This window comes from Peromyscus eremicus, chromosome 6 (genome assembly GCF_949786415.1).
Source record: "Peromyscus eremicus chromosome 6, PerEre_H2_v1, whole genome shotgun sequence".
Taxonomy (NCBI): Eukaryota; Metazoa; Chordata; class Mammalia; order Rodentia; family Cricetidae; genus Peromyscus; species Peromyscus eremicus.
In genome coordinates this window covers 18491203-18504794 of record NC_081421.1, presented here as the reverse complement: position 1 = coordinate 18504794, position 13592 = coordinate 18491203, and the positions used below count along the sequence as shown (strand labels likewise).

Sequence of the window (13592 nt, the reverse complement as noted above, 5' to 3'; positions counted from 1 at the left end):
AGATAGCTTTGCCCCTATATTTCTGCCTGCTGCAGCACACATAGCCTCAACTTGGGCTGCCTCTATTCCCTGCTTTTCCTTGATGGATATCCCATTGTCCAGGTATCCAACATCCTGGGACTTCCATCATTGTAACTTGGGCCTTCACAGCGGTCTCTCAGGCCTCCTTGTGAAGAATCTAATCCTGCTACATGCTGTTTTTACCTCAGTGACTTTCTTTTTTTTTTTTTTTTTTGTTTTTGTTTTTGTTTTTTCGAGACAGGGTTTCTCTGTGTAGCTTTGCGCCTTTCCTGGAACTCACTTGGTAACCCAGGCTGGCCTCGAACTCACAGAGATCTGCCTGGCTCTGCCTCCCGAGTGCTGGGATTAAAGGCGTGCGCCACCACCACCTGGCTCCTCAGTGACTTTCTAATACCTTGACACAACACTTCATTAGGCCTTCACTCTTGTATCATTCTTTGCTGGATCATTAGTACCTTGACAACACTGCCAAATTCTGTTGCCAGCATGAGAAGTAGTTTAGCCTAACTACACTGGCCTCTGGGTGCCTCCAAAGACAACAGAGAAACACTTGCCTAGGTGTTCTCACTAACCCCAGTGGGGAATAATAGCTCAGTGGCATTCTGTGTTCAGAACCTCTCTTTTCAACTGAATTTGACTTTCATTAAGGCAGAGTATTGGATAGGTGGGATCCTGCCCTCAGGGTACCTTTCCAGTTGTTCCAATGCAGACAAAGAGGTTCCTCTATAATGGGGTTACATTGATTTAATCCCATTTAATTATACATGCTTTACTCAACATATGCCTTGCCTAAAACTTTTAAATTGCTTATGGCTTTTTATCTCACCAAATTACACAATTTTAAATATTGTTCTGCCCATTTGTTGCTCTTTTTCACTGCAGACCTAGATAACAGCAGTGAACTATTCTATCCTGAAACTTCCTCAGCCAAATAAATTAATTAATTACCTTTTAATTCCATTACCTTCTCAGGATATGATGAAAATGTTGCCAGATTCTTGGCCAGAATATAACACAAATAGCCTTTAACCCAGTGTGATGGTTAATCTCAACTGTCAACATGATAAAACCTAGAATCACTTAGGAATCAAGCCTCTAGGCATGTCTATGGGAGAGTACACAGATCAGGTTAAATGTGGGGAAGATAAGCTCAGTATGGGTAGACACTGTTCCCTAGGGTGGGATCCTGAACAGTATTTAAAAAGAAAGAAAACAAAGTACAAACATTTGTTACCCTGCTTCCTAGCTGTAGATGCAATGAGACAAGTTGCCCAGAGTGCTGCCACTGTGACTTCCTCTGTAGTGGTAGACAATAACCTCAAACTGTGAGCAAAGTAAACCTCCTTTCCCTTGTTGCTACATTTTACTGCTGCAACAGGAAAAAAAAAACAACACACCAAGTGGCCACTGTAGTGCTTGTTCCTCTCTGAAATTTCATGAACTGAACCTCCACTGTTCTCAGCATTCTTGTTTAAATTCCCACCAGAATGGCTAGCTCATTACACCCTGCTTAGAACATTCTAGCTTTTCTAACCTGAAGTTTCAAACTCTTTCACAACTTTCTCACAAATTCCAAAGGCTTACAAGCCACTTGGTCAGGTTTATCAAAGCAACAATCTGACTTCTAGGCACCAATTTTCAGTATTAATTTCTTTTCTTAATGCTTTGCCCAAATAGTTGAGAAGAAACTAAGGAATGTAATCAGTACACTGTGAGGCAAGGGTATCTACAGAGGAAGATGGTAAGAAGTTGAAGTAAAAAATCTGAATTTGCAACCATCTTTGAAAAAGTAAGGTTCTTAGAGTAGGATCGTATTCTGTGTAGTATTACAAACATGGGTAATACATCAGCATGACTTGCAACAATATGTAGAAATCTAAGAACAGGAAATGATGACAATTAAAAATAATTAGGAATCAGGTGAATGAATAATTCTAGCAAAAGCATTATCAGCTGTCAACTGCCCACAGGGATCAGAGTAAGACAAAGACAAAAGGAGACTGTAAACTAGGGACTCTTCATAACAGAGGTACTTTATTGAGGTAGGCACAAAGCAGATTTAATAAGAGAGATAACAGAGGTAGTTTATTGAGGTAGGCACAAAGCAGATTTAATAAGAGAGATAAAGGAAAAAAATGGAGATTTCCAAGTTCCAAATCCTGGCAGTGATAAGTGAAATTTCTTCTCAAACTATTTCAAGCAAAATTACTAAGTACCTAACATTCATATATACTGGGATACAAATAGATTAAAATGAGTTTATATTTACAATAAAATGAAGCAGGCAGTTTAAAAACATGTTTTATGGGGCATGAGGAATGCATAGGGAAGGAATCAGGAAATACTAAAGTTGTTTCTATAGGCTAGTAAGGGAAGACTTCACTGAAAAGTTGATACATATATAGACAAAAAACCAAGATGTGGTTCAGGAGTATGTCAAACAGAAAACAAGTATAAAACCAAGTTGGGAGTATGCCCCTGCCCTGTGTGTGTCTACTCCCATGACACTAAGAAATGAAGTAAACAAGTTCCTCTGATCACTGACCAAAATCAATATTGTAAATAAGCTTTAATTTTTTTACAAGCCAGAAATTACTTACCTTATGAATTATACTTTTGTTTCATTCATCAACTATTTTTTAAAAAGAAAAATTTAAAGCATAAGCCACAAAAGAAAAGTAATTTTCAATATATTTCATACTTAATGGCTAAAATGTCTAAAAACTGTAATTCACCTAACAAGAGGCTAAGAAAGCAGAAAAACCCAAAAATTAAACATAGCATTCTGTTTCCATACCTTCCAATGGTAGCTTTGCCTTCATTTTTAACAGACTGATAAATCTTTCTCTCTTCTTCTGAAAGTGTAATGTACTGAATAAATACTTTCCTTTCTGGTAACTCCAAAACAGGTTTCCCTTTAATTTTGCTTGTCTTTGTTCTTCGAAGTGTGATGCTTTTAATTAAGGACTGTAAACGCCTACTCAAATAAAACAAGCAATTAGATAACTCTTTATTTCTAAATCAGGTGAGCAGAAAGGAAAAAAAAGCAGAAATTTATTGATTTATAACTTTAGTAAATTAAATGGTTTTTAAAAAATCCTTTATTTAGGCTTTTATAGTCACAAGAATATTATATAAATAAAAAATTATTACAAAAAAATAATGAAATTGTGCCTCAGCACAATCATCTTTTACTATGTACTTACTTTTCCAAAGCTTTTCTGGTTTTGTTGTTACCATTGACACTTTTATTCCTCAAGTACATATATCAATTATAGCACTCAATATACAATATTTGCATTCCTACTAAGCAGCTATTAAGTTTAAGGTGTTTTATTAAATAGAGTGCAGACAGGAGTAAGATCCTATCTTCTGCACTCAAAGTCATCCTCTTCTTGATTTAAAAAAAAATCCCATCTAAAATAATATGAAAAGGTATGAAAATCAAATCAACTTTTTATAAATTAATTAACTGAAAAATAAAAACATAATAATAATAATAATAATAAAATGCACAATTTTTAACTTAGACTAAGTACAACATAAATAGGAATCATGTGACCAGTTTTGACAGCTAACATAACAGTTTAAATTTTCAATCATTTTCACTTTAACTCTCAGTCAGAAATACATTTGACTGTATCTACCCATAACAAATAAATATTCAATACATATACATTATATATCTTCACTTGGAGAATGTACTCTGGTATTTTTCATATTCTCTATTACATCTGTTTCTTTTTCCATGCTGACTGCCACCTTTATAATGATTCTATGACCCACCATTGAGTCCCAAATCCTGTTTAGACAATTACTGCTTAGAACCACACCAGTCAAGTATGTGGCAAAATACCCATCAATGTTTTCATTCCTTTCTTACCTTTTTAGCAATACCCACCCAAATCAACCATATGAAATGTTCATTAAAACTTGAGATCACTGTACACTATGCACTATATACCACACCAAATGCCTCTATAAAAGAACTGTAAGTTATCAAAATATAATGCATGTAGATGTAATTCTAAATGGTCTTATTAAATAAGAAACACAGAGCCAAATAAAGAGTTAAAAGTCCAGAGATCAGATCAGTAGCCAAGAGCTAAGACTACCTTATCTTACCACTCGCTGCCGTCCTTCCCCTGAGAGAGAGAGACCTTCTTCCTGTATCCTGTCTTTTTATTGCCTTTCTGTTCTGCCTTCTCATTGGTTCTAAACCCAACCACACGACTTCCTCTTCACTGCCTGTCTATACAGACCTCCAGATCTTTATGGTTCCTACTGAGATTAAAGGTTTGGGTCACACTTGGTTGTGTCCTTGAACACACATAGACTCTGCCTGCCATGTGATCGGATTAAGGGCGTGTGCCACCACCGCCAGACTTCTGCTAATTGGCTTGCTCTTGGTTCTGATCCCCAGGCAACTTTATTAACATACAAATAAAATTACATTTCAGCACAAATAAAATATCACCATAAATGCATAGTGAATCATCAAAGGATATAGCTTTTCCTATCATTGTTGAACCTGTTTGTGATAGCTTTGGGGTAACAGCAACACACAATGACCATAAAGCTCTGCCTTTCCTTTCAGTTTTGCTAAAATAGGGAAAAAGTGCACAAACAGAAACCTTTATCCCCAGACACAAGTTACTACGTTTTAAGAGTCAGTGGCACTGACAATTGTGTGCTTTGGAGACTAAAGTTAAGAGATAAGTGAAAATGGTAATGGAAGTGGCAATTAGTTGCACTAACTGTCGCTAATATATCAGCTATCATACACTTACTTACCTAAGTCCTCCCTCATCTCCCATTGTAACAGGACGCTGTATTGTTCTATGCCACCATTCTCTATCAATAAATGGTTTAAGTTTTAAAAAGGACAGAAGAGACCACAAGTCCTTTAAAGAATTCTGGATAGGAGTACCTAAAAAAAAAAAAAAGACAAGGAAACCATTATAACTCTACAAAGTTAAATTGATTTTGTGGTGCTAAGGATCATACATGCTAGGCAAGAATTCTACTGAGTTATAGCTCATTAGCCAGAATATTTACCTGGCCCAATGAGACAAACAATAGTTGAATTAGACAATGTACTAGGTACACACTGACTCAGATCCTCATACACTTAAACATGGCAAATGTTTAAACACTGAGCCATCTCCTCAGTCTTGCTATTAGTGTGTGTGGGTCCCCGCAAGTACCACAGGCCAGCAGAAAAACAACCAGGGTGAGGTAAGAATAAAACTTGGGTAAGACTTAGCCAGTGCTGGGTCAAAACTTCTGGAGTCTTGACACCAGGTGATTATAGACAGATTTAAATACACTATAATTTTGGAAAAGTTTCCTGGTAACAACCATCCCAACCCCATGTGCACAATAAAGCTTCAAGTATGACTACATTGAAACTCTGTTGCAAAGCACATGTGACCATGAATGAACTCTATAGCTTTAAGGGCATAGGATCTAGTGTGGACTCTGACAGAGATGGAGGTCAGCAGGCTATAAGTCACAGGTCACATCTCTCCTAAGGATAGTTCTTATTGACTGACAAACAAAGATAAAGATAAAGGTCTAGGGAGGGAGAGTCTGGGATAAACATTCTGGGGGCTTTGAGTGAGGCCTGGCTCTACAGATAACAAAGGTCACCAGGTTATTAACAGCATCTACTCCCAACCTTCTGGGTGGAAAACAGGTATTAATTTTCTCCATTGAGGAGACAACTCTGCTGATTAACAGTCCTGGTTTCTCCAGTGCTTATCTTTGAGCACTCATGACCCTACATCTCATTTCTAAGTTTTTAAAGAAAAAATAGTGGACATAATGGAAGTCACAGTAGAATGCACTGCCTCTATGTCTAGGCAAGCATAAGAGAATTACAAGAGGACCAAGAAAAGAGGAAAGCCATCTTATCCATGATTGAAAAGTCATTTGATAGATTCTGTCTGTCTCTTTATATAAATCATTAATTTGGCCTGTGGTGATATATTGTGTACCCTAATAAATTTGCCTGAGGATCAGAGGACAGCACCAGCCACTAGATTAGACATAGAGGTCAGGCAGTGGTGGCACACACCTTTAATCCTAGCATTTGAGATCTCATGCCTTTGCTTGGAAAGCATACGTCTTTAATTCGAGGAAGTAAAATGGCAGGGCAGAGAAAAGGTATAAAATGGTATGAGGAAACAAGAACTCAGTCGTTTTAGGCTGAGGATTTCATAGAGGTAAGAACTAGTGGCGGGCTGTTCTGCTTCTCTGATCTTTCACCTTTCACCCTGATATCTGGCTCTGAGTTTTTTATTAAAAGACCATCTAAGATTCAAACAACATTGACTATCAATAGTATCAGAAAAATCTGACATATTTAAGGAACATGTATCAAGGAATTGTTGACAACTAAGGTTATGCTTGAGCAGCAGCAAATAATCTCTAGTAGCTCTATTTTGTAAAATTATGGTCATCATTGTTACATACAAATGGTAGTGAACTTTGGATGTTGATTTTGTATCCAGCAATTTTGGATTTGAATTCATTCAAATGCTCAGAAAACCATATAAGTGCAGAAACAGTAGCAAGCATCTATAACCTCAGGGATCCTACAACAAGGTGAGAGGTAGAGACAGGAGAATTCATGGAAGCTCACAGACCAGCTAACCTGGCATCTGTAGTAGACCCTATCTTAAGCAAAAGGTGAAGACTAACAACCAAGGTTGTCACCAAATCTACACTTTCTCTAATCTACACACACACACACACACACACACACACACACACACACACGTAATTTTTTTTAAAAAAATCTGAAATTGACCTCTTAAAGATTGAAAGAAAATAGTGGTTACCAGAGGCCGAGAAGAATAGTGGAGGAGAAAGAAGGAGAAAGATTGCTCAATGGTTATTAAGGTATAGCATGGCTGCAAAAATAAGTTCTGCTGTTACACTGCACAGTAGTAGGATAATGATTGAAAAATAATGCAATACACATATTCTAAAAGCTAGAAGAAATAATTTTGAATGATGTTACTATAAAAATAAATGAGGACATAAATATAATTACCCTAATTTGAATATGATACAATGAGCTATCATACCACATTAAGGTCCATGAACATAAATAATATTTAGGCATCAATTAAAAAACCTAATGAAAATAAGGGCTGCAAGATAGCTCAGCAGATAAAGTGTTTGCCACACGACTATGATAGGACAGGAGTTGGATCCACTTAAATTCCAGGTGTGTACTGTAGCCTGCCTGTAATCCCGGTGCTTGGAATGAAGATAGGATTCCTAAAGCTAGCTGGATACTGTGAGCTCTGGGTTCAACTAAGAGACCATGCCTCAATGAATAGGAGGGGAATGATCCAAAGATCCCTGACACTTACAAGCTTCCACAGGAATGCACACATATTTGGATGCTCACCAGCACACAAATACATGCCCACATATATGTGAACACAAGACACACAAAATTTAAATAAAATTTTAAAAAATCCTGAAAGCTAAAATTACCTGTCAATACCCATCTTCTTTCTGCCTCTAAGTCAAGTACAGCTTTTGTCTGCTGAGCATTTGGATTTCGTATGGCATGTCCTTCATCCAGGATCACTCTTAGCCATTTTATGCTATGTAATGTACTGTCATCTTTATTCTGAAATAGAGGTTTAATATGAAATCAAAAAGCACAGTACAATAACATAGTACTTAAATGTTTGTTAAATAATAGTAGTTCTGATCCCTCTATCAACTCTTACTAGGTACCTGGCACTGTTAAGTACTCCAAAGACAATTACTGAACACCCAAAAGCCTAGAATATTACCTCTGTTTTACAGCTAAGAATACCAAGGAACAAGATATTAAATATGTTGTTTGAAGTACTACTAAGAAGCAGCTAGCTCCTACTCCAAGCTAAGAGTCATGCATAATACACAGAACCATTTTACACACAATGAAACAGTGACAGAAAAGCCATCCCTTGTAAGAAATTTTTCAGTGTAACAACATTGCTTTCTTTTATACAAATGGCAATGTTCTTTCAACACTGAGATTTTAACTATTTGGTATTTCCAAAATAACTGGAATTATTAAGGAAAATAACAGGCTCATGAAAAAAGTTGAGAACTTAATGACTACTATAAACAAAGTTTATTTTCAAACTGTAACACTCATCATTAAAAAAACAAAAAAACAATTTTTCAGAACACCAAAAAGAAATTTATATATATTATGATAAACACTAGATATAATCCAAATTTAAAATTTTAACCTTAAATGTTCTAAATGACAAACATTTCCAAATTAGTATCTCAAGAGGGTGCAAAGCCCTTCTTTGCAACATGTTATCTTACAGACATTCTTAAGCATTTTCAAAGAAAGAAAGGGAAGAGCATATACTATGAATTTTTGAATAATTTAGAAACATGAAGAAGAGTAATCAACCTTAAAAAAATCTCTAGGTAGGGCTGAAAAGATGGTTTAGTGGTTAGGAGTATTTGCTGCTCTTGCAGAAGACCCAAATTCTGTTCCCAGCATCCATATCAAATGACTAAGAAATATCTTGAATTTCAGCTATAGGGGCCTCCAAAGTCACCAGCATTCACTATCATACACACACACACACACACACACACACAGTTTTTAAAAAAAAATAAATATTTTTAAAGGCTTTAGGTATTTGCATACTTACTCCATAATCATGAGTTAAAATATTATAAGTAGTCAAAACAATATCCTGTTTTGAAAGGAAGGCTGGATCTCTAATACGATCAGGACCATAATAAACATAAAAATTCAAGTGCACTTCTGATTTTATATGTTGTCCAAATTGTTCCTAAAAAAATTACAAATATTTTAATAAGAATCAGATGAGTATCAAGTTGAGCATGCATATCATGAGCATGCCAGCAAGAGTGTCAAAAATCAGTTTTCCTACAATCTAAAACTGAAGTATAATGATAGCTACACTAATAAGTATCATATTGTGTCAAATCGTAAAACTGACAAACATACAAAATATGTTATATAAATTTTGCCTGTCCTACCAATGAGCAGCCATTTCACATATATAGTCCATTTGTGTAGCCATTTCATTATTATGCAGCCCAGGCTAGTCTCAAACTCAACACTGAGATTAAACATTAGCATGTCTTCAATTTTAAGTAAAAAAAGCCTAAGTTTCTTTGTAAACAACAGACTTAGATGAGTTTGAGCAAGAAAAGAAAAAAGAAGGAGGAAAGGAAAGGAAAGAAGGAAAGAACAAGATGAGAGAGAAGGTGCCATGGAGACTATTGGAGCCCATTTAGTCTTTACCCAGCAGGTCTGCATAGGGAGGATGATTGGACCATGGAAATGGATGCCAGGTGTCTAAGATGGTCTGCACTTGGCTGTGCTTGGGGGATGAATTTCACTCCATGCCTTGACATTTCTTTAAATACCCTAGGGCAAGGAGGGACACATGGATGACCCCATGAAGGAGAAGTGGATGAGATCTACATGAGTGGACTGGGTGTGTGGGGGGGGGTGGCAGAGGGCAAGGAGAGGGGGATGAGAACATAGGGAAATGGGAGGGTCAAGCTGGAACAGGGACAGAGTGGGAGGGCAGGGAGGAAGATACCATGATAGATGAGGACATCATAGTAATAGGAAGAGGCAGGGTGCTGGGGAGGCTCTCAGGAATCCACAAGGTTGACCCCACCTTGGTCTGCTGAGGTGCCTGGACCAGTCTACTCTGGTGACCAGCCTAGCAAATAACCTAGCTGTCATCATAGAGCCTTTGTCCAGTGATTGATGGAGGCAGATACAGAGATCCACAGCCAGACAACAGGCTGAGTTCCGGGAATCTAATTGATGAGAGAGAGGAGAGATACTGCAGATGAGGGACATCGAGATCATGATGGGAGGACGTGCAGAGATGACCAGCCACACTAGTGGAAGCCCATGAACTGTGAACTGGTGGCTGTGGAGCCCCCATGGGACTGGACTAGGCCCTCTGGACACAGAAGACGGTTGTTTGGCTCGAACTGTTTGGGGGGCACCCAGGCAGGGGGTTCGGGATCTGTCCCTGGTGCATGGGCAGGCTTCTGGGAATCCAATGTCTGTGGTGTGACACCTTGCACAGCCTTGGTGCAGTGGGAAGGGGCTTGGACCTGCCTAGGCTCAGTGAGCTGGGCTCTGCTGACTCCCCATGGAGACCTCGATTTGGGGGATGTGGGGATGTGGGGTGGCTTGGGAAAGAGGGCTGGGGGGTTGAAGGAAAGAGGAGGGGGGGTCTGTGGATAGCATGAGGATTGAGTAGAAAATTTCTTAATAAAGAAAAATAAAAATAAGAGAAGGAAATCAGATGGAAAGGGGTTGTGTTGGGGAGTCTGGGGGCGGGGGGAGCAATTGGAGTCAGAATGATCAAGAGAGATACATTGTATACATTATGAAACTGTCAAAGAATAAATAAAAAATATTTTTTCAAAAGAAAAAAAAATACCCTAGGGCAGACAGTCGAGGGCTGGTGGATAAGGATCTCGGCCCACCTGAGGCTATCCTGCATCTCTCTCTGTTTCTCTCCCCTCTTTATTTCTAACTAAGTCTCTTATCCCTCATTCCTCAAGAGTCCCTGAGGTAAATAAATGTGGGGGCTGGTCCCCCACAGATGGTGTCACTGAACAGAGACTAAGAAAAAAGAAAAAAATATATATATTTATCCAGAGTACTTAGTGAAAGTAGGAGGCCCTACAAGTTAAAGAGGAGGGTCCAATATGGTTTTGTAGTTAAAAAAAAAAAAAGATAAAATAAAATAAATAAATAAATGGGACAGGGGGTTTTATCCTCAAGAGAAAAAGAAAAAAATGGACTGGAAGGATGTCTTAGTATAAGGCTGCAGCTTAGATTCTCTATCAAGATTTTTCTCTTTCTGTCTCTCTCTTAATTTCTATCTATAAAAATTAAGGAAGCAGGAACAGATACATAGTGTAGGAAAAACTTAAAAGAGTAAGATAGTGTAGAAAAACTAGAAAAATAGCAAAAAGAAAACTTAGGATAAGATAGGCAACTAGACAGAAACTAAGTCTTTAATTTTCTAACTTTAGGGCTATGAACGCAAACTGAGATAAAATCTATCCTCTTGGAGCTTAATGGGCAGAAAAAAAAGGCTCTTCTTTGAGCTTAACAGGCAGAAAAAAGATACCTGTGGGAAGTTTTTGGTCCCAAGCAGCAGAAAAAAGTAATTCTTCCTGAAGCAAAATGTGGGTGTAATAAGCCAAAGTTTAGAAGTTTGGGGGATGAACTAGGTGGTCTTTCTCTCAAATTAAAAGCTTTCTTAAAAAACTTAATCTCTCTTTAAAACACTAAAAAGCCTCAGAACTTACTTTCTCAGTTTCTCTTTCTGTAAGGACAAAATTAGATTCACCTGAAAGAATGTGGGAAATCACCTGTGATTTGCTCTAAGAAAAAAACCAACAAACCTCTTGGAACAGGGCAAAACCTCTCTGCTAAGTTCTGTCTCTCTAAACTAGGAAAAAATTAGCAGCCATAAGTTCCCTAAGGTTATAGCCTCACAAAAAAAAGTGCAGGCAGAAAGCAGAAGCAGGGACAGCTTCCCCAAAAAGTGAAGAGACGGGGGAGGGGCTGTTGGTGAGAATGAAGCAATGGAGGCTTTCTCTTCTAAGCTCTGTCTCTTCAGGCCAGTAGAAACTCCCCCAGCAGGTAAGACTGAGCCATAGATGCAGGAAAGTGTAGGTGAAGAGCCACAGAGCGCCAAATGGGGCAGGAAACTCCTGGCATGGTAGAAGCAGTAAAAGCTGAGCTTCTCAGCTGCAGCTACAGCTAAGACATCAGGGACTTTGTTTCTGGGTGGGCGTCTATCACAATGAAAAGGTTGCTCATAATCGCCCTAGCACAAAGATCCCCTGAGGCAATGCAAACTCTCTGTTAGCATTGTATTTCCCTTATAACCAACAACTGAGAAGCAATTAGCCAGCACCTCCAAGTTTGAGTGTGTTCTGGGGATACTAGGATTCCTACAGTGGTCAGGCAGTCTCAACAAAAGTAGTGCTGAACTGGGAGCAGCTGAGACAGAATCAGGAAAAAAGCCCCTACCTTCAGAAGCAGAGAAAATTGCCACTGTGGCATCAGGAACTGTTTCTGGGGGAAGGGATGAGCTGAGACCACACTGGGAGTTGTCTGGGAGAAAGTATCTCTGAAAAGGCTGTAAAAAAGCTTTGTTTCAAGTACTTTTACTTTTATCACTGACAGGTGACATGGAGGAGAAAGCCCCAAGGGAATTTTGCTTCCAGCGTGGAGGGACCTCCCTGCATATGCATGGGCAGGTGCACTCAGCTTCAGGAGCCATGTCAGCAAGGGAAAACACCTACTAAAGCCAGCTCAGGTAGAACAAAATCATTTGACTCAAGAAACCTCCTGTAGTGAAGAAAAAAGCTGGTTTACTCTTGACTTTTCAATAGGAAAGCAAGCCAGTAAAAGGGAACTGAAAGTTGACTCCCAGACCTGAAAAGAACTATGGGAAACGGAGTCCAAAAGGTAGCTCATAACAGCAGGCTGATATAAGAGAAATGCATTCTGGGAAAGAAAGTTTTTCCAATAAAGATGGCTACTGCCCGGTAAAAATGTTTTTTCAAATCGAAATGAACTTTCTTTCCTAAGCATTGCTAGATAGCTTAAATTTACTTCCCAAAAAGCTGTGAGCAAACAAACAGTTTGCCTCACAGGAGATATTAAAAAAACAAACAAACAAACAAAAAGCTTATGAGATTGAGTTGTGTTTAAGATTCCAGAGAAACATTGATAGCATTAAAAGACACTCATAGTAAACTTAAAATACAGCTTTTAAAAGATTAAGAAGGAGGAAAATTGTCTGAGAGTTTGTTGAGTGTCAGCCCCAATGAGAAACTATAAGGATAGAACTTGGAGCTGCGCAGCTTTTGGCTCATTTGAGAAAATGCCTTATATTGCCTGATAGCTGCACAAGAATTTTCACTAAGAGTTTTACGGAAGTTCAATATGGGAATTTAATCCTCGCCCTGAGGTGAGACTTCTATAGTAACTGAGTGAAGTCAATGGCATTTATCTGAATTGAAGCCCTTAGGGGACCTATTATGAATTTGGGCAAAGGACAGTCCCTAGCAAAGTAGCCATCTACCGTAGGCTAAGTTCCTGCCAGTTCCAGAACAGCTGAGAGGGCCTGGTAGGAAAGGAGTCTGGGAAAAAAACAAAACAACAAAACAAAAACCTTTACCCCAAGGATTACAGCCTTAACAATGACACTATATTGTACAAAGAGCTAAGTCACTTAAAAATACATTATGCCCCTTAGAAGGATTTTCTTCTCATTATTTTTGAGTTTGAAATGAAGTCAAAAGAAAATTACTCTCTGTCTTTTGGAAGATAATGTTAAACCTCTTCTAGGTGTTAAGAAATCTTTTAGGTGTTTGCTAGGTTAGATATTTGCTAAGGGTAGCCCTATAGAGAGTTTGCTAAGAGATTCTTCCTAGTGTGAGTTAGTTAACAGTAAGAAGTATCTTTGTAAGGTAGTCCTGTAAGTTTCCTTATGAATATAAGTTTG

The 13592-nt window shown here is 38.2% G+C and overlaps 1 protein-coding gene across 2 annotated transcripts in view; it reads right to left on the bottom strand.

Moving 5' to 3' along the window:
* The window catches only part of Hltf (helicase like transcription factor), a 96864-nt gene that overhangs the window by 37758 nt on the left and 45514 nt on the right, over window positions 1–13592 (bottom strand). For both annotated transcript variants that reach the window (XM_059265268.1, XM_059265269.1), the window contains 4 exons: window positions 8709–8852; window positions 7534–7672; window positions 4816–4951; window positions 2819–2998 (listed from right to left, as the gene is read on the bottom strand). In XM_059265268.1, coding sequence (XP_059121251.1) covers window positions 2819–2998; window positions 4816–4951; window positions 7534–7672; window positions 8709–8852 — 599 coding nt within the window. The remainder of the gene's footprint in view (window positions 1–2818; window positions 2999–4815; window positions 4952–7533; window positions 7673–8708; window positions 8853–13592) is intronic.